Genomic DNA, 23149 nt, shown 5'->3' on the forward strand with positions numbered 1-23149 from the left:
TGCATGTATTAATGCTTCATCTAATGTTAGAGGGAGTCTACCCTAGCTAGGTTATGATCATACCATGATCGAGATCACGCAGGTTTTGTATCTGAAAAGTGTGATTCTAGTTGAAACAGCGATGAATAATATGTTTTTTTTAATAATGATTTTATCTTTGTATTTTTAGGTTTTTTAAATTGGAATACTAAAAAATAATTTATTTATTATAAGTCTTTTTATTAATGCATCAGTCACTTTATTAATATAGAAGTTTATTATATCTATTATTTTATATAAAAATATAAAATAATTAATCTTTATAAATGTAAACATCACATGAGTATAATGTGTTGCACGAAACTTGTAAATATATAGTCCAACTCAAAATTAAAACATGTATTCATGAACGGCGACTGAAAGTAGTTGTTGCCCCAACGGTCATCGGAGCTTCCAAAGCCGAAAACCGAAAGAGCCATAAACATTTCCTCTGTTTACTCTTTATGACATCGACTCAATAGTTTTCTGCTCTTATTTTTGGCTATACTTCTCGCTTCCCATTCTTCTTCTTCTTCAACGCACTACAAGAAAAATGGCCTTTTGAGGCCAATTTATAGCGGCGAAAAGACTATTAGCAACCAAATTTGGTTGCTAATAGTCTTTTCGCCGCTATAAATTGGCCGCAAAAGGCCATTTTTCTTGTAGTGACGGTTCTAAGACTCTTTGGAATTGCAATGGCTACTTCCATTGCCGAATCAGATGTCGTGGCCTTCTTCTTCTTCAAGAGAGTTTGCGGAATTATTTATTAAAATTTCTCAAAATCTGTTTTAAAAAAGTCATAATTTAAAATTTTTGTACATGATTTAGACCACTGTCATGTCTTTCTGGACTAAGTCGCTTCTTGCAGCTCTACTTTCATAAATATTTTAACTTTGGGCAGTTTAAAAACATAAAAGCATACTTAAAACCCATCATAACTTGGGGCAGTAAAAAACCCATTATAACTTAAACATATTTAATATAAGATTTTCATAACAAATTTAATGCCGAGAACTTAAAATCATGATCATTCATATGTATGTTTATGCTATGTATGACTTATCTTAAATTATCTTCTTTATCATATTTATCATACGTTTGTTGGCTTTTCCCGCAAGGGCATGTGGTTGGAAAAGCTATGGTCTTAGTCGAAAAAGATATTTTTTCACTAAATTTATTTGTGGGAGACTAGTAACTTAAAGTTGGTAACACTAAGTATTTTTTCCCACCAATTCACGAATTTGTGAGAAATTGTGACATTTTTTCACCAAATAGATAGCAGAGAAAGCCATCGAATTTCGTGACAAAAGGTTATTCAAATCAGGTTGGTTGGTGAGAAATACTATATTTTATGATAAAATGTGCTGGTGGGTATTAGTGTTGTCTACTAGAGCATCTGGTGGGAAAAAATGTCTTTTGGCGAAAAAAAAAGAAAATTTGCTGCGAGACATATTTGCGGCAAATGGTAAAAGAATTCAGGAAAAAAAATTGTAAAGGTAAAAAAAAAAAATGATATTGTTTCACGCCTACTAATCAACATTCAACTAAATTATTAAATATCACAAACAAACATGTATGTGATTCACAAGAGGGGAAAGAAAGAGAGAGAAATACAAAAGAATAAAAATACAATTGTTTTGGCAAAACTCATCTAATTGCTCTTTTGATCTCGAATATATACTTGAGTAAAAATTATGATGAAGAAGAAAAAGGTGACATGGCATTGCTACCTATCAATCTCGTTTGTCCAAGTGCGGAGTGTATTGCCAAAGAACTCAAACTTTTAACTCAAATTTTATTTCCTGGGAATTTCTTGTGCTTTGTTGCCCTATACTCCATGATACACGAGGCAAATGTTAGTTATTGAGGGTTACTAACATTTGTGAGCTACCAATGTCTCCTATATGTATATATAAATAAGATGAGATTTATAAAATAATAGGTTTGTGAGGGGGATTCTCCTCGTGACCTGTCTAGGCCCACCAGGGTTAGGCCAGGAGGTACAATAAGGCCTTGGGTCCAAAGGGCAAGAAGGGAGTCATGTCAGAGGCCTGTCTAGGAAGCTCGGGCATCGAGCCCAACCTGACTAGGAAGCCTGGGCGTCGAGCCCAACATGTTTAGGAGGCCCAGCTGCATGCCACGGACAAGGACCGCTTGACACCCAAGTAGTCGACAAAGTCTTGTCCATAAGGACGAGACATACGCCTACCTTAGAGCCTTGGCAGTTGGACACTTGTAAGAATGGGCGAACCTGACTAAAGACATGCTGCATTAAATGGAATGTGGAGGAGGGTATGCCATAGTCGGAGACCATGTTGCATTCAATGCACTTCAGGGGGGCTAGACACGCGTCGACATGCTTGTAGGAGTGTCATAGGTCGACGTGACCCTTCTTTGACACACTGTTGCTTGGTAGGGATGCAAGCAGCAAGTCTGACTTGAGTATGTTCTAACACTCCATGATCTCACTCGGTGGCCGAGTCCGAACCAGGTATAAATATGCCCACCCACCTAAGAAGGGGGATTTTGATCTCTTATTCTTTCTTGTACTCTTTTATTCTCCTCATCACCTACATAAGGAATTTAGTTTGACTTTGGTATCGGAAGGAGTCTGGACCAGCTCGAAACCCACGCTTATTCTTGCTTGCAGGTTTTAGTTTTGGTCCTCCGTGGAACTACTTGGGCTGCGAAACATGAGAGTACGTATAAATAAATTTTCTCTTGTATTATTTAGGTGTATTCTCTTATATATATCCTGTATACTTGAGTTATGCCTATTTATTTGGAATAAAATTTTCTTATTAATTATAAAAAAATAAGGAAAATAATTTATACAAGAAAAATGCTACATACACAAAGAGAATACATACAAATAAATTTATAAATTGATGTAATTTCATATGATCCGTTTGATTTACTTTATAATAAAAGTAACTTTACAGTCTGACATATTGTATCAAGTTACATTAATTTGTGGATTTACTTTTGTGTAATCTCTTTATGACTTAGATTGTATTTGAATAGTAAGGTGATTTCAGATACTCTGTGAATAGTAGTAAAAAAATAATGAAAAAGTAATGTAAAAATATTGAGTAATAGTGAATAGTAGTACAAAATAGTAAAAAGTAGGTAAAAATAATGATAAAATAATGAATAATAGTGAAATATTCACCCAAACCCAACCTTAAAGTATTTCGCTTTATATAATCAGCAAGTTTCATGCCAACTTGCACTTGATTTATAAATTTTAAGACTGTATCATTACTACTGTAACAGCCCGCTAGAAATTCAATTGTGAAATTTCTATTAACTTTAAGAATCTAGTGAAAACCCCATAAGTTTTCACGAATCCATTAATCATATAGGTTTTTGTCTAACTACATAGTTAGCGTTATTATTTACTATGGTATCAGAAGTGTGTTTTTGATTATTGGAGATAGTTAGAAGTGTCAAAATGTATTATGGTTTGTGCCATTAGACTCGGAGGGTTATTTAAAGTCTTATGGCGCAATAACATTTTTTCATATTTTCGGTCAAAACGTTTGTTTAAAACTGTAGATATTATTGGATAAAAAGAAATATCTTGAGGTAATTTTCGTGGATATTATTGGGTAAAAATATCTTGAGTTGATTTTTGTAGATATTATTAGGTAAGAGAGTCCTACACTCCACTCTCACTCCGGTAAGAGAGTCCTACACTTAACTCTCACTTCGGGTAAGAGAGTCCTACACTTAACTCTCACTCCAGCCTCATCTCTTCCATATCTTATCCACAAATATCTCCAGCCATCCCTCCCCACGAAATTATCTTCATTTATGCTTTCCATTGAAAGAATACCAAACACTCTCTCTCAGACAGCTTTTAGGAGTTCTTTTGCACACCCATTTCGAAGCTTTTGTAAGTGTTTTATCATAAAGTCTCCTTCATATAAGTTGTTCCTCTTTGAGTCTAGTTTCCGTAGATGTATTTTTCGTATCATTCCATGGTCATTTGGTCGGTCAAAAGTATTTTTAACCATAGAAAGGTCATTCTGGGCGTGAATCTGGAGAGTATGTTATAGTTTGGAGTTTTTGACCAAGCTAATGGATAGATATTGGTCTGAAAGTTTTATGGAGTATTGTTAACATGTATATATGACTATTGGTTGAGGATTTTTGCATGATTAAAGGTTTTGATGAAAGATTTTCTTAGATTTAGAAACTTAGAAACAGGAAGAGGAAAAACAGTTTCTGTTTTGAGAAAGTTTAACTCTTTGGTGGTTTAAACCTATTCTAATGACTTTAATAATTTTATTGGAGGATCCTAAACATCTTATATACATGTTATATTATTATTTTGAAGATATTTGATGTTAGTTTCAAAGATATGAAATTTTATGCAAAGAGATATTCAGATAAGCCAAAGTGTGGATATTCTTGGCTAAATTTATGTTTTGATTAATTTCTAACCATGTGATCTTGAATTAGAAGCTTGTATATGTTTTAGGACATCTTTTTAAACCATGTAATGGTTTGGTTTGAAGATCATATATTTATAAGTCATAGATCAAGAGATTTATCAAAACTAGTTGAGGAAAAAGTTTCTGTTTTTGGACTAAGTGTAAAACCAAAAACTCCAAATGTTATTTTGTGATTTTGGTGACTTTAGTTTGATGATTTAAAGCATGGTTGATGTTAGGATGATATTATGAATATGTTAGAAGTAAGATTTGATTTTTGAAATTCTTGGAGATGTTTTGATTTAAGGTCAAAACTTGTGATTCAAGTGCTTGGATCTTTTTACAAAAAAGTTTGGTGTTAATTATTAGCTTTTTCTAAATGGATGTTTTAAGTATGATTTTGAACTTAGGATTGGAAGATGTTTGTTGCAAAATTTTGGTTTAAGCATGAGTTTTGAAATTGGAAGGAATTGCAACAAAAATCAAGGGAAATGACCTATGGATGTTTCGGCCATAATGTGTTCTTCATAGTTGTGTTTTGTTTTAAATTTTTCTGAGTTGATATTTAAGTTTAGGACAAAATTTGTATGAGGAATGTAAATTTTGGAAACTTTTGGAGTTAGTATGCAAAATCCTTAAGTTATGGGTAAAACGGTCATTTTCCCACATGTAGAGAGTAAAATGAAAATTTTACTCTTTAAGTTAGTATTTTCCATATTTCAAATTATTAGTGATTTAGTTCTAACTTTTAGAATCACTAATTACAGTTCCTCGTGATCGCACTTGAAGTTTTATAAGAAACGCGGAGATCGAGGTAAGTTAGCTTTTAACTTACTAGCAGTCTACTGTGTATGTGTGCTAAGTAAAAGAACTACAGTGTATGTATGTACGTTATCATATGTGTCATGCCATGTCAAGTTATCATGTAATTATCTATTATACAGAATTTATTCTGTCATCAATTTTTATCTGTTACATAATATATTCTGTTATGTATTACTGTACATTACAAGTACGTCATGCTAAGTATGTCATCTATTACATGTAAGTCAAGTCATGTAATATTCACTGTTGCAAGTATGTCATGTTAAATATGTTGTCTATTATATGTTATGCCATGTTACGAAATGTTTCTATCTCAAGTTGGTCATGTATTCTAAGTTATGTTCAAGTCACGTTATGTTACGTCAGGACTTCAGTCCTTTCGTATTCCAGTCACATTTCATCTTGAGTACATTATGATGTGTAGAATACATGGGGCCACAACAACTGTGGAGTATGTATTTAACTACAATTGTGATGCGTAAAATACATGGGGCCACAACAACTGTGGAGTATGTATTTTTCATGTTAAATTAAGTTTGTGTAGAATACATGGGGCCACAACAACTGTGGAGTACGTATTTTTAAATGTTAAGTCAAGTTTGTGTAGAATACATGGGGCCACAACAACTGTGGAGTATGTATTTAACTACAATTGTGATGCGTAAAATACATGGGGCCACAACAACTGTGGAGTATGTATTTTTCATGTTAAGTCAAGTTTGTGTAGAATACATGGGGCCACAACAACTGTGGAGTATGTATTTTTAATGTTAAGTCAAGTTTGTGAAGAATACATGGGGCCACAACAACTGTGGAGTATGTATTTACATGTAGAATACATGGGGCCACAACAACTGTGGAGTATGTATTTTTCATGTTAATTCAAGTTTCAGAGCAAGTTCATGCTAAGTCAAGTTCACTTCATGATTCAATTTAAGTTATGTCAATTATGCTATGTTGTACACTAAGTTATGCTTTAATTACTTATGAATTTGATTATGCATTTATGCTTTTACTGTCATCCATGCATCATTAGTCTGTATGGAAGTTTTTTGTTAACTTGCTGAGATTTGTAATCAAATCTCACTGTGGTAGTCCCAACTACCATTAAAAAAAAAATTATCCGCTGCGAATATTGCATAACGTTAGATGCATGTTAGGATTATTGCATCTTATATGTCATGAACGGGGGCAGGTAACCTTGTGTTGCATGTCTCGACGCTTCAAATGTCCGTCCAATCCCAAACGGAATTTGGGGGCGTCACAGGGTGGTATCAGAGCAATATGTCTCTGGGCAGTAAATCCACATGTCCTTAGGAAATGCACCAAACATTAGGCTTGAATTTCTTAAGGTATGAAGGGTAGTATGTGGTTTTAATATATATGCTCGTATGTTTCAAGAAGGGACACATGACTCGTGATAGAATACCTCGGAATCCTAAGGGAGATAACAATCAAGAGGATCAGAATTTCCCGATGGATGAAGAATTAGTTGAGGTAAACATAGTTAACGTTGATCTGATTGCAATTGATGGTAGTATTGCATTATTGTTATTTTGGAGTAGGTCAAGTCATTGGAGTTGGTAAATTGTACATTGTTTGATTCAAACGAGTCGTTGTTTCTATTAATTGTGGTGCTTGAGAATTCAGCTTGGAAGCTAAATTGTTACCCTAGTGGTAAGAGTAACAATTTTCATTAGAAGTATTATTGTTCATACCAATGTAGATATAGAATACCTTTTAGTAATATGAGAAAGGATATGTAGGATTGATAAATGGTATTCCACATCTTTGGAGAATTGTTTTGATTCGGAGAATACGATAGAAATTGTGTTTGGAAGAGTAATTTGATTAGGAGAAACTTTAGCCTTAGTAGAATTTATTTATGATAATAGTATTACCACGCCGCCAGTAAATGATTTCTGGCAAAACACTATCTTTATGGATACATAGATCGATCTTCTTTTGAAGACTATTATATGGAGAGTAAAATATTGGTCTTGAGGATTTATGTGAACATTAGGAACAAATCATTTACAGTTAGAATAATTGATAACTTATGATGGATAGAAGAGTTATGACAATCATAAGAGAGAAAGTTTCAAGTTTAAGTTATTAACTGGTCAGTTATCAAAGTACCACCTAGGAAGATGACTGATTGTTGCGATTATAAAGAAGTAAGTTAGTCCTAGACCAGTAGAACTCCTTGAGGTTTTTATTAACTTGAAGATTACTGAGAGTTTGGATATGCATGATTAAATGCATATTTATATGAGTCATTGGATCATGTCATATATATGAAAATCCCTGAAAGAAATAAAATGGAGTACATAAAACATATACCAGAAGATAGAAACACAAATATGAATATTTGTGAAGTATTATTTTATTATCATAAAGCAAAATTACAAAAATTTGAGGCTCTTTGCCTCAATCTTTAAACGTTCTTGTTCTTCAAAAATCTGCATGCCTCTCCTATCTAAAGGAGTAGCCACTCGAAAAGAAGAGTTAAGCAAAGATTTTAAATCTCTGTTCTCTCGCTTTACTGCTTCTATCTTCATGTTGGATTCCATAAGAAGCCTCTGAAGGATAGAAATACTCTCGTGGAGTTTGTCAACCCCACCAGTCCTGGATTGCAGTCGCTGAGAATATGCGACAATGGCTGATGAGTATCGAGTACCGAGACTCACAAGCTCGTAGATAAGTTCATTTTCTGACTTATTAGTCAGATCATTATTTGATTGCATAATAGCACCTACGGAAGAAGCAGAAATAACTGGTGAACGAGGTGCAGAATACCTCATGTTTTGGTAATGAGAAGATTGCTGAGCCATTGCAAAGTGAGTAAACAGAAAGAGATTGCAGAGTAAGAATACAGACTAATTTCAGAAAAGTGAAGAAGATGAGATGAGAAAGAAGATGAACTGAATAATTCTTTTATAGAGAAAATTATGATGAATCATCTCTCGTGAATCATTTCTCTACAAGAGACAAGAGCAATGTAGTATCATAGCTGCGGTGCCTGACAATTACAGAAGAACAAAGTAGTGTCGTAGCTATGCGGCGCCTGACAACTACAGAAGACCTATAAAAATCATGCGCATCAGAGTTGTTTGGTCTAAAACAGAGGGCCACCAAAAAAAAAAAAAAAAAAAAAAAAACAGAGAGAGAGAGAGAGGATAACAACTTAATTTTGATGAATTCTCTACTAACTTTGGTATTTACAAGATCACTTAGAGTATATCGCCTATGTTTTTTATAAAGAAGAGTTTCGGAAGATTTTGAAATTTTAAGTTTGGAGAGTGTGTCGATACAACTTGGCCAACCTTGTGGAAAGAAGTATAATATACTTGTTGATTAAAATAAGAGAGTTAAGGAATGACATAATCTCAAAGGTAAATATATACGGGATAGACACCAGGTTGGTAAGCAACACATATTCCTTAACTTGTTATTTCTTACTTACTTCGATTTCGAGGACGAAATCTTTTTTTTAGGAGGGGAGATTGTAACAGCCCGCTAGAAATTCAATTGTGAAATTTCTATTAACTTTAAGAATCTAGTGAAAACCCCATAAGTTTTCACGAATCCATTAATCATATAGGTTTTTGTCTAACTACATAGTTAGCGTTATTATTTACTATGGTATCAGAAGTGTGTTTTTGATTATTGGAGATAGTTAGAAGTGTCAAAATGTATTATGGTTTGTGCCATTAGACTCGGAGGGTTATTTAAAGTCTTATGGCGCAATAACATTTTTTCATATTTTCGGTCAAAACGTTTGTTTAAAACTGTAGATATTATTGGATAAAAAGAAATATCTTGAGGTAATTTTCGTGGATATTATTGGGTAAAAATATCTTGAGTTGATTTTTGTAGATATTATTAGGTAAGAGAGTCCTACACTCCACTCTCACTCCGGTAAGAGAGTCCTACACTTAACTCTCACTTCGGGTAAGAGAGTCCTACACTTAACTCTCACTCCAGCCTCATCTCTTCCATATCTTATCCACAAATATCTCCAGCCATCCCTCCCCACGAAATTATCTTCATTTATGCTTTCCATTGAAAGAATACCAAACACTCTCTCTCAGACAGCTTTTAGGAGTTCTTTTGCACACCCATTTCGAAGCTTTTGTAAGTGTTTTATCATAAAGTCTCCTTCATATAAGTTGTTCCTCTTTGAGTCTAGTTTCCGTAGATGTATTTTTCGTATCATTCCATGGTCATTTGGTCGGTCAAAAGTATTTTTAACCATAGAAAGGTCATTCTGGGCGTGAATCTGGAGAGTATGTTATAGTTTGGAGTTTTTGACCAAGCTAATGGATAGATATTGGTCTGAAAGTTTTATGGAGTATTGTTAACATGTATATATGACTATTGGTTGAGGATTTTTGCATGATTAAAGGTTTTGATGAAAGATTTTCTTAGATTTAGAAACTTAGAAACAGGAAGAGGAAAAACAGTTTCTGTTTTGAGAAAGTTTAACTCTTTGGTGGTTTAAACCTATTCTAATGACTTTAATAATTTTATTGGAGGATCCTAAACATCTTATATACATGTTATATTATTATTTTGAAGATATTTGATGTTAGTTTCAAAGATATGAAATTTTATGCAAAGAGATATTCAGATAAGCCAAAGTGTGGATATTCTTGGCTAAATTTATGTTTTGATTAATTTCTAACCATGTGATCTTGAATTAGAAGCTTGTATATGTTTTAGGACATCTTTTTAAACCATGTAATGGTTTGGTTTGAAGATCATATATTTATAAGTCATAGATCAAGAGATTTATCAAAACTAGTTGAGGAAAAAGTTTCTGTTTTTGGACTAAGTGTAAAACCAAAAACTCCAAATGTTATTTTGTGATTTTGGTGACTTTAGTTTGATGATTTAAAGCATGGTTGATGTTAGGATGATATTATGAATATGTTAGAAGTAAGATTTGATTTTTGAAATTCTTGGAGATGTTTTGATTTAAGGTCAAAACTTGTGATTCAAGTGCTTGGATCTTTTTACAAAAAAGTTTGGTGTTAATTATTAGCTTTTTCTAAATGGATGTTTTAAGTATGATTTTGAACTTAGGATTGGAAGATGTTTGTTGCAAAATTTTGGTTTAAGCATGAGTTTTGAAATTGGAAGGAATTGCAACAAAAATCAAGGGAAATGACCTATGGATGTTTCGGCCATAATGTGTTCTTCATAGTTGTGTTTTGTTTTAAATTTTTCTGAGTTGATATTTAAGTTTAGGACAAAATTTGTATGAGGAATGTAAATTTTGGAAACTTTTGGAGTTAGTATGCAAAATCCTTAAGTTATGGGTAAAACGGTCATTTTCCCACATGTAGAGAGTAAAATGAAAATTTTACTCTTTAAGTTAGTATTTTCCATATTTCAAATTATTAGTGATTTAGTTCTAACTTTTAGAATCACTAATTACAGTTCCTCGTGATCGCACTTGAAGTTTTATAAGAAACGCGGAGATCGAGGTAAGTTAGCTTTTAACTTACTAGCAGTCTACTGTGTATGTGTGCTAAGTAAAAGAACTACAGTGTATGTATGTACGTTATCATATGTGTCATGCCATGTCAAGTTATCATGTAATTATCTATTATACAGAATTTATTCTGTCATCAATTTTTATCTGTTACATAATATATTCTGTTATGTATTACTGTACATTACAAGTACGTCATGCTAAGTATGTCATCTATTACATGTAAGTCAAGTCATGTAATATTCACTGTTGCAAGTATGTCATGTTAAATATGTTGTCTATTATATGTTATGCCATGTTACGAAATGTTTCTATCTCAAGTTGGTCATGTATTCTAAGTTATGTTCAAGTCACGTTATGTTACGTCAGGACTTCAGTCCTTTCGTATTCCAGTCACATTTCATCTTGAGTACATTATGATGTGTAGAATACATGGGGCCACAACAACTGTGGAGTATGTATTTAACTACAATTGTGATGCGTAAAATACATGGGGCCACAACAACTGTGGAGTATGTATTTTTCATGTTAAATTAAGTTTGTGTAGAATACATGGGGCCACAACAACTGTGGAGTACGTATTTTTAAATGTTAAGTCAAGTTTGTGTAGAATACATGGGGCCACAACAACTGTGGAGTATGTATTTAACTACAATTGTGATGCGTAAAATACATGGGGCCACAACAACTGTGGAGTATGTATTTTTCATGTTAAGTCAAGTTTGTGTAGAATACATGGGGCCACAACAACTGTGGAGTATGTATTTTTAATGTTAAGTCAAGTTTGTGAAGAATACATGGGGCCACAACAACTGTGGAGTATGTATTTACATGTAGAATACATGGGGCCACAACAACTGTGGAGTATGTATTTTTCATGTTAATTCAAGTTTCAGAGCAAGTTCATGCTAAGTCAAGTTCACTTCATGATTCAATTTAAGTTATGTCAATTATGCTATGTTGTACACTAAGTTATGCTTTAATTACTTATGAATTTGATTATGCATTTATGCTTTTACTGTCATCCATGCATCATTAGTCTGTATGGAAGTTTTTTGTTAACTTGCTGAGATTTGTAATCAAATCTCACTGTGGTAGTCCCAACTACCATTAAAAAAAAAATTATCCGCTGCGAATATTGCATAACGTTAGATGCATGTTAGGATTATTGCATCTTATATGTCATGAACGGGGGCAGGTAACCTTGTGTTGCATGTCTCGACGCTTCAAATGTCCGTCCAATCCCAAACGGAATTTGGGGGCGTCACAACTACAATGTGTTTGTGCACGTTTTTAGAACTCTGTGGTAACATGTACTGTTATGTTCTAAATTTTTTTATGCTGCGTTTGGATGTTGAACTGAATTGAGTTGAGCTGAGTTGAATTCTTAATGAATAGTAGTAAGTTGCATGGGTAAAGTGAGTTATGTGGGACCCATCTAAAATGAATTTAAATGTGTTTGGATGTTAAGATGAGTTTAATACTATTTATAAAAAATTGAAAAAGATTGTGGGTCCCACATATAAAAATATGTTGAGTTGAAAAACGTTATGTGTTTTACGTATAAGGAGGTTTTGAATTAAGATGAGTTTAGTAATATAAAAATTAAGTATTTAAATATTAAACTCAATTTAAAATTAAATTAAATTAAGTTAATTTCAACCGAGTCTTGTAATTAAATGAGACTATTTCAATCAAAACATCTTTCAAGAATATCAAAAGTCAAAACTCGTAATTTTTTTTCAAATATATATTAAATGATTATAGTATCTTTTAAAAATATAAATCTTGCAAATATTTTTTCAAACAATAGATCCCACCATTCTCATAAGGCTATATGAATTTTCTCTAAAATTCTCAAAATAAATCTTCCACCTATATACTCCAAATGGCAATTACGAGTTTCAAGAAGGCTCGTTCGGATGTCGGCACTCCTTTTTAAAAGTACACCTATAAGTTACAAACTTGTTAATCATGGTTCATGACGTGTGACACATATGTAACCCGAGGATGCGGCTCCGCCGGAGTTCTGAGTTAAAGTTTAAGTTTTGTTGTTGGTTTAAAAATATATTTGTGTTTTGTAATATTTCTTTACATATGTTTTAAACAACTTTGTATTAAATTAAGAAAAATTCTGGTCCTTAGTTATTGACTTTGCTTTTCGCTGCGTGTTTCTCGTGGACATTCGTTGCTTATACACACACTTGGCACATGTCGATAGGGTGGTAACCTGTGATGTCATCATCCGGACGTCTCGATTTCCCCGTGTCCGTGAGTGGGGATTTGGGGGCGTCACATCAACTTTCAACGTTCTACTGCAAATACTTCTGAAAAATCATCCTAATTCTGTCAGAGCTACACGAACATCTCGAGTAAGCTTTCCATGCACACCAACTGGCAACAATCGCTGCAGAAATATATGGCAGTCATGACTTTTGAGACCAGTTATCTTCCAATCATGAGCTTGAACATATCTTGACATGTTTGAAGCATAACCATCAGGTAATTTGATTGTTATGAACCAGTCACAAAATTTCTTTCTCTCATCACTCGAAAGTGTATACCATCCAAGGGGCATATAAGCTGACGACCCAGTATCTTGCAAATGCAACTTCGATCTTATTCCCAACTCTTTCAAATCTTTACGAGAGTTGACTGTATCTTTTGTTTTCCCTTTTATTGACATTAGAGTATCCAAAATATTCTCGCATATATTTTTTTCAATGTGCATAATGTCTAGATTGTGACGTAGTGTCAAGGTAGACCAATATGGCAACTCAAAAAAAATACTCTTTTTTTTTTATCCAATTCAATTCTACTGCTTGTTTTTTCCTCTTTCGACATCTTGCATTTTTTCCAAATCTATTGTCTAGAACATCTTCCAATTGAGTGAGAATATCAATACCAGAATACTCTAGTGGTGATGACCTACGCTCAACCCTTCCATCAAACAATGCTCTATTTGAACGCCATCTATGATCATGAGGTAGATATCGACGGTGTCCCATAAAACATAATTTCCGACCATTCGTTAACCACTGAGACTGTGTATCTTTGTTACAAACAGGACAAGCCATCTTTCGTTTCGTGCTCCACCCAGACAAATTACCGTATGTCGGGAAATCATTTATTGTCCAAAGTACTGCAACATGCATCTTGAATTCTCCCGACATGGCCATATCATATGTATTGACACCCTGTTCCCACAACTCTTTCAAGTCTGCTATCATTGGCTGTAAATATACGTCTATTTCATTTCCTAGTGACCTTGGCCCTGGGATTAATAGAGTCATCATAAAATAGGAATCTTTCATACACTTCCATGGTGGCAAATTATAAGGCATTACTATGATAGGCCAGGTGCTATGAGAAGTGCTCATGTTGCCAAATAGATTAAAGTCATCAGTTGCTAACCCAAGACGTACATTGCGAGGTTCTCTGGCAAACCATGGATACTCGTCATCAAATTTCTTCCATTGTAAGGAATCTACAGGATGTGAGGAATTGATAATTTTGAACTCTCTCTGTGTGATGCCAAGTCATATCTGTTGCAGTCATCTGGGAAGTAAACAATCTCTGAAGTCGAGGAATAAACGGAAAATGTCTTAACACTTTATGGGGTACATTACGCTTATCTGATGTCCATCTTGACTCATGACATACCGGACATGAATCAAATTCTGTATATTGCTTCCAGAAGAGAATACAATCATTTTTACATGCATAGATGATATTATAATTAAATCCTAAATCTCGCTTCAATTTCTTTGTTTCATAAAAATTTTGAGGTACTATGTTATCCTATGGGAGAGCCTCTTTAAATAATTCAAGCAACATATCGATGGCCTTTGCAGAAATACAACAAATAGACTTAATATGAAGCAGTCGGATAGTGAATGACAACTTGTTATGATGGGTGCACCCTAGGTACAATTCTCGTTGTGCATCCTCCCACAGTAATCTAAATTCTTTATTTCCCTCAAATGATTGTGCAGATGTTCCTTCTCCATTCCTGACACCAAATATGCCTGCGCCAAGATCCCCTAACATTTCAGTCATATTTTCTCCATTATCATAATTATCATTAGAAATATCATCATTTATGTCGTCCGTGCCGATCTCATTACATTCATCCATCTGATTGAGATTACTGCCAAATCGAACTCCCTTAGGAAATGGTTCGCCATGTAAAACCCAATATGAATATTTTGGATCAAACCCATTTACGAATAAATGATCCTCCACAGTCATCATATTATATGGACTAAGGTTTTTGCATTTCTTGCATAAGCATCTTATAAATCCTCGACTATCAACACTCCCACAATCAAATTCTAAGAAAGACTTAGCTCATTGTGCATATTGCTTATAGTCTCGACCAAGTCTATCTCCTAACAACATCCAACTCTTATCCATCTATAAAAAACCCAATTCATGGGATAAGCATTATCAATAAACTATTATAATAAACATGTCTGCGTACCATCTATTTTTAAGGTAGTTGGTCCTATCCCATTCGAGAGACTATCATCTATATCGCATATATACTTAGTCAAAAACTCGTATGTTAGTAAAAATTTCGGTAGCATTTTCCTACAATTCTTCAAATATGCCAATCACGGTAAGTTATCGACCCTATTCATGAGCCGAGAAACTTACGAACTACATACTCGAAGAATGTAAGAAAATGCTAAACCAAAATTTTAATTGACTAACACATGAGTTTTAACTGAATATATATGCCATATAGATAATAGAATCCCAAACTGTCCACTTTGGACAATTCAAGAGTTGTACCCAAATATTCTTTACGAGTATATTTGACCACAACTCTCAAACGAGTTTAAGGTTTAATTGCATGTAAAATAATTAGAACATCCAACACCTCAATAATAAACATAACAAGTATACATCACAAATACATTACAAGTATACATGATGGGCCCTGCCATATATTTAAGTACTTATAATTTTTTACTTAAAGATTCCATCATGTTAATAATCCTTTACTTAAAGATTCCATCATGTTAATAATCTTAATTAGAGTACTTAAATATTTAATTATAATTTTTTATAACTTATATTTTATAATTATAATTTAAGTATTAATCTATTAATTAGAGTACTTAAATAGAATTAATTATGCATTATAATTCTTTAATTAAGTACAATAAGAATATTTAGAGTATTAATCATCTTAATTAGAGAGCTTAAATAATTCTGCATATTTAATTATAATTTTTTATAACTTATATTTTATAATTATAATTGAAGTATTAATCTATTAATGAGAGTACTTAAATAGAATTAATTATACATTATAATTTTTTAATTAAGTACAATAAGAATATTTAGAGTATTAATCATCTTAATTAGAGTACTTAAATATTTTTAAATATTTAATTATAATTTTTTATAACTAATATTTTATGGTTTTTTTTTTAGTATTAACCTATTAATCTATTAAATATTTTCACTAATACATTAAACTTCTTTTATTAAATATCAAATAATTATATTTTAATTTTTTGAATATTACAATACAGTACTTAAATATTTACAATTATACATTATAATTACATTTTATAATACATTATAACTATAATCTAATTGATACTGTTCGAACAAATACTCAATATGTTTGAATAGAATAAAGCCATCATTTGATACCGTTCTAACTGAGTACATTCAATTCGAACGGTATTCAGAGTGTTCGAATGAGACAAAACCAGAAACCAGTCACGAAAAAGAGCAAAAAACTGAATCGCAAAACACAATTTTCATATACATGATGGCATATTTCAATACGATACATTGGAAACTATCTGATTATCCCTAAATATGATTATTAAATAACTTAGAAAACTATAAAAACTTACCTCTAATTTTTGCAATCCAATAAAAATATCAATCCACAATACCTATATATGCATAAAACACATTAAACAGCTGTTCTATCCCAACAAATAAATGCAACAAATGAAATTGTACTTGTAAATGAAAATCGGAATGAAAAATAACAAAAAAACCATTTACCTCTTGTCCTTCTTTCTTCTCTCTCACTTCTTTGAAGCTCTCTCTCTCCACAACACTCTCTAAGAGCCTCTGCCACACACTCTCTCCCTTTCTTAAACTTCAATTCGAGTGAAAATGAAGTGAAAGGATCGAGTTAATAATATGTGAATTTACGTCCGAACAAATTTTTTATAAGTTCGAACGCGAAAATCATAAAAATCGCGAATTTTTCCCACAATATTTTCTTGTTTGAATTAATAATATTTCAGTTCGAACGAAAAAAAAGAATATTCTCCAGCATATACCGATAATTTGGCACGAATTTTTCCTCCAAACAAAAAAACTTCGTTCGAACAAAATTTATATCTATTCGAACCTTTTTATATGCGTTCGAACAGATAATAATAGAAATATATAAATATACTTATTATATTATTATTAGTATATAATAAAATACAATACACGTTATAATACTAAGTGTCACTAATAGCATAATACTAAGTTTCTTATCAATCTATAATATTATGTATTACTAATATACTAATATTTTATTTAGTATCACTAATAGTGTTATACTTATAATTAGTATCACTATAAGTATAACACTAAGTATCACTAATAGTATAATACTATCTATTATAGTATAGATAGCATAAATATTTGAAAACTAATAGTACTATAATACTTTCTAATATATTCTAAATACTTGGTTTATTAATTAATAATACAAAAACTAAATATATTAGATATATGTATTCTATACTTATATTTAATGCAATGTTTTACTATAGCCTTAGTATATTACTATATAATGCAATGCTTTACCTGAGACTATTTTATACTCATCTAATGCATAATTTAAGTATTAGTACTAATACTAGTATATATTGTTTTACCTCTTGTACTTATATATATCAAATTATTTATGAATTATTACAATATTCATTTGAACATATAGCCTTTCAGTTCGAACTTATACCCTTTCTGTTCGAACGAATTTACCTTATTTAAGTTGCGATACAGTTTCTTCTCCGGTCATTCGTGCATACTCTCATTCGAACCGTCCGATCGAATCCTCCGCCGTTCGCAGCCCCAACGCCGTCGCAAACTCTGACCAAGTCCTCAAATCCCCTACAACAAGAGGTATGGGTTAAATTTCTTGAGTTTTAGCCGATTAAATTATTGGTTTTGGGGGGGTTTGGATTTTGAATCAATCCGACCCCATTTTGTTGTTTTGGGGTTAAATGACACAAAAGTAATCGGTAGAAATGATGGGGTTTTACTCCTCAATTATTTCTACCGATTAAAATATTGGTACATTGAAGATTTTGAATTTGTAGACTCGGGACTAAGTCGACTCAGCCATGTCTGTTTAGCTCAGTTCCGTTCGAATGAGCATAAATTCCATTCGAATGAAAAAGAAGTTCATTCAAATGGACTTCTTGCTCATTCGAATTAATGTTTTATGAGGTCATTTGAATTAACTTTATGGTCATTCGAATGATGTTAAATTCCATTCGAATGGACGTTTACTTCATTCGAATGAAAATTTAGGCCATTCGAATTGAATTTTAATCATTCGAACTAAACATGATATTTGGCAGCCCTTATTCGAACGGATTTTAATCCATTCGAATAAAGACTTGCCAAACACTGCAGGACAACATTTATGTCCTCTAATTCACTTTAGTTAAATTACATAATTATTTTGTAGATCAACAGTATACTAATGGCAAGCAGCAGTGGAAGAAAACGTTCTCGACCCCAGATAGGCCAAAGTAGCAAAGCAGCTCCTTCTCAGCTTACCTTGCGGCCTATACTTGTTAAGCGGGAGATCATTCTGGATGACTTCCGTGATCTCACTTGGGAGGGACGGAGCATACATGACATCATCATCGATTGTGGATGGACCCCGATCTGTCGGCAGAGGGGCGCAGCATATCTTAAGATGGTCGATGAGTTTTACCGTGCCATGGGAGAGTAGTCTGGTGATGCTCTGTGCTACAACCTAGTAGTCTGGGGAGTGAGTATTATATTCTCTCCCCGCGTTATTGCTGAGTTTCTTGATTTGCGGTGGGAGCCTGGTGTATATCCTATAGCACCAGCACCAGAGAGAGCAACGACTGCACCATCTGGAGAGGACACACCAGTCGCATCCTCATCGCCAGCACTGGATGTACAGACCGCAGAGCTGGATATCGACTCGGATGATAGTGAGAGCCGTGTTGAGGTACCTGATGATGGTCTCACAGACGATCAGGTTCGTGACATTGTGCGAGAGCCTTCGGCTCCTCCATATGATGGCATTAAAGTGATCCGACAGGCCGACTGTATAGCATTTTTCAGAATGCTTAATTTGATTGTAGGATATAATATTAATCTGAAAAAACACAAGACTGATTTCGGGATTGCGCGGGCTAGATTTTTGTTACGGTTAGCACAGAGGGAGCCGATTGATATGGCATTATATTTCTTCCTCTGCATTCGATCAGAGTCAAGCTATTCGGGTGGAAGTAGTCTACCATTTGCACTGCTGATATCTAACCTCCTACTCCAATTAGGGGTTCAAGTGACTTCGACTGAGCGGAGGACACCACAGATGGGGCCCGTTAATAGGATTACATTCAGCAAGAGCAGGGGTCACTTGCCGAAGACTCATGCAATACAGGATCAGGATCAACCTCCGCCTACTGATCCAGCTTCTACTGCTGCTGCCCCTGTTAAGAGATAGCCTGTTGGGGTTACTCCGGATGAGGTACGAGCTATATTGGCGGAGCACCGCCAAATTATATTCAGAGACTTCATTCAGCCCATTATGGATAAGTTTAAGGACGTGGAAGGACCCTTACATACCCTACAGGAGGATTTTGATTTACTTAATAAATAGATATTGTTAGTTATTATTTTACTTTTTTTATGTTGTATAGAACGTTTAACTCTTTTTGGGATGTGATTAATGTATGATTTTTAGTGTTTGCTAACCTCTTTAATGTTAATTATATTTTCTTCTCATTATACTTAATGTTCACGATAATTGAAAAAATGACACTATCTTTAAAGTAATATTTATTTAACTAAAATATTTTTAAAATAATTATATAAAATTAATTTATGAATTCGTAAATATTTTAATTCATTGTAAATCATAATATATAATATATAGAAATTTTTATTTAATTTGAAAATGATAAAAAATTAATAGAAAAAATATGTATTATTACAATTTTAACAATATATCTTTTCAATTAAATAATACCGTTCGAACAAATTAATACTAATTCGAATAGATTATATTGTATTCGAATAGATTAATTATCTGTTCGAATTAAATTTTATTAGTTCGAACGGTTTCAATTTTTTGAGACGATCTATTTCATCCTAGAATCTCCAGTTCGAACTAATATTTATTAGTTCGAAAGGATTTATAAGGTTTTTCCTATTTTGAGATGAAATTTAAATTTCGTCTCTAAAAAGTATCTTTAGGGATGAAATTTATTTCATCCCTAAAAAGAAAATTTCTTGTAGTGAATATTGGAGAGATTGGGTAAAATTACTCATAATTTTATGCAATTTATTAATTATATTTTATAAAAAAATAATTTTATAATTTCATATATTATATCAAGTCACGACATTCTATAAATTTACTTAATTTTATGAAATTATTTCTCAAAAACAAAAGCTATGTTTTTAAAAATTTGCTTTATGGTTAATTCTATAATACATTAGTTGGAGCTAGAATTTATTTTAGGTATTTAAGGGTAGGGAAATGATATTCCTACCGACGAATATCACCGAAAAAAGTCACCTATTTTTATTTTATATATTTTTCATTTAATAATTAAAGAATTGTTTATAAGTGAGTTTGTAATTTTTTTTACAAAAATATTTAAAGGAATTTTAAAAATATTTAAAAAAATACAAAATAAAAAAATGCAAGAATCTTGCAGAGCCACTCCTAGTGGCTCTAGCAGGAACCTTAAAGGAATGACTATTTACAACCAAAATGCATATATATATATATATATATTAGATATATATGTGCAGGAAGCTTATAAGGGAATGACTATTTTCTCCAAAAAATTTTGATTTAGTTTTTCGTATATATATTGTTTATAAATAATTAGATCTATTTAAAAACAAATAAATGTAGTAATATAACAATAAGATAAGAACATGATCATAGAATCTAATATATATTATTTTTAATGTTATAATTCTAAGGTTTAAATGTTTAATAAATTACTATCTAACGGTCATAGAAATTTTGGAATAATATAATTGGTTGGATCTTTAATAATTGATATTAGCTAGATTAAAATCATGCATTGATATGATGTAAGTGTATGCAGATGTTAAGTCATTGAATTCTAATAGATGAGTAAAGCCGTCAAAAGATAAATGACTATCACTGAATCAATATTAATAGAGTGGACCACCGTAGGTACTAAATTCGAAAGCGTGGTGAAATATTTTAATCATGAGAATTACTTAACGATGAATTAATTAAAGATTTAATCAAATTAATACCTAATAATGACGAGACTTTTGAATCGATGGTCAAATCTTCTAACATTTATAAAGAAAAAAACAGTTAAAACTTTATTGTTTTTATTCAACGAACGATTTACATGATTATCTGAAAATGAGACTATTAACCGATTTAACGGAATAAATTGACTGATAAGTGCAAATGCACTTTATTTTATTTTTTTATTTTTCCTTTTTCTTTCAATAATTTTTTATATATCTTTAAATATTTTTAAAAAATTAAAAAAATATCAATTCACTAATAATCAATTCTTTAATCATTAAGTAAAAAAATAAAAAATAAAAAATAAAAAATAAAAAATAAAAAATAAAAAACCACAATCGTTCACTTTTATCTTATCGGTTCAACTTATAAAAAAAGCCCACGAGGCTTTATTAATTGGTGAGCAAGCAACGGTACTGCTGGGGATTAATAACTTTTTCCTGTACAAATATCCTAATCTCAGCAGAATTTGGGTTCACCAAATATAGATACTATCAAAATAAAAGAGACAGAGAGATCAGGCGGTGATAGATAGCTTGGTCTTTTTTCCTTAAGACTTTCCTAATCTCAACAGGATTTGGATTTCGACTCGATCTCTCTATAAATATAGCATATCTGGGGACCCCCTCCCTCCACACAGGACCGATTATCTGAGATTTTGTTTTTAATTTCATGCAGCCTTCAGATATATTATATATAGAGCTAAGAATGTTCATGATGAGGCGTAATTAATTAACAAAGAGAGTTCTTCTTCAGTTGGTACGTAAGTTTAAGCCTTAATGGATTTGCTGAAGGCGAAGAAGACAATAACAGATCATCAATACAAGCAGCTTCGGGGTTCGACCTCCATCATATCTCTTCCTGATGAATTGCTGACGGAAGTTCTTGCAGAGGTCGGCTCGGCTTCTTTCACCGATTTATACAATGCAAAACTGAGTTGCAAAGATTTTCTCAAACTATCGGAGGAAGATAAAATATTTCAATGCGTATCCCTGGATAAATTTTCTGCGATTCCATGCAATGCAAACCCCAAAATCTCGTCATTCTTGGAACGCTGCAAAGAATGCAGAAACCCCGAGTCGTTGTATAGACAAGGAATGCTCGATTATTTCCATCAAGGCATGACAGAATCAGGATTGGAGTATTTGAAAAGAGCGGCAGAGAAAGGACACATGGAGGCAACCTACGTTTACAGTATTATTCTGCTATGTTTGGGAGATGATAATGATGATCATCGTGAATCAAAGCTGAAAGGTATGAAGATTTTATCTTCTTTGAAGGCTAAATCGGAGCGCCAGAGAATGAAAGAATGCCGAGAGAGAATTAAGAGAATGATGTGGATATGCATGTGGTCGCTAAAAAAGAACATCATCGTTAGAAGACAACAATCGTGTCTGGGTAAGGAACCATGCAAGATACAAAAGATCAAGAACGGATGGCTGACAACGGACGAGGAGGTGGATGAATATGACGATGTACTTTGCGAAAGTTGCAGATGCAATCGTGAAATAACTTGGTTCTGTAATGGGCAGCTTGGAACAGATCATTATTCTTTCTAGGCAACCATGCATGCATGTATTAGTGCTTCCTGTAATGTTAGAGGGAGTCTACCCTAGCTAGGTTATGATCATACCATGATCGAGATCATGCAGGTTTTGTATCTGAAAAGTGTGATTCTAGTTGAAATAGCGATGAATAATATGTTTTTTTTTTAATAATGATTTTATCTTTGTATTTTTAGGTTTTTTAAATTGAAATACTAAAAAATAATTTATTTATTATAAGTCTTTTTATTAATGCATCAGTCACTTTATTAAT

General features: G+C 32.6%; 1 protein-coding gene across 1 annotated transcript; it reads left to right on the forward strand.

Annotated features, from left to right (window-relative positions):
• The first annotated feature begins 22110 nt into the window (after positions 1–22110).
• LOC122310094 (putative F-box protein At1g67623) lies at positions 22111–22890 on the forward strand. Its single transcript, XM_043123980.1, has one exon. The coding sequence runs from the start codon at positions 22111–22113 to the stop codon at positions 22888–22890; it is 780 nt and encodes a 259-aa protein (XP_042979914.1).
• Positions 22891–23149: the final 259 nt, after the last annotated feature.

Source organism: Carya illinoinensis, chromosome 5 (genome assembly GCF_018687715.1).
Source record: "Carya illinoinensis cultivar Pawnee chromosome 5, C.illinoinensisPawnee_v1, whole genome shotgun sequence".
In the NCBI taxonomy this organism is placed as follows: Eukaryota; Viridiplantae; Streptophyta; class Magnoliopsida; order Fagales; family Juglandaceae; genus Carya; species Carya illinoinensis.

Excerpts from the sequence above, each read along its gene's own strand:
- LOC122310094 (XM_043123980.1), top strand. The coding sequence starts at position 22,111 with ATGGATTTGCTGAAGGCGAAGAAGACAATAACAGATCATCAATACAAG.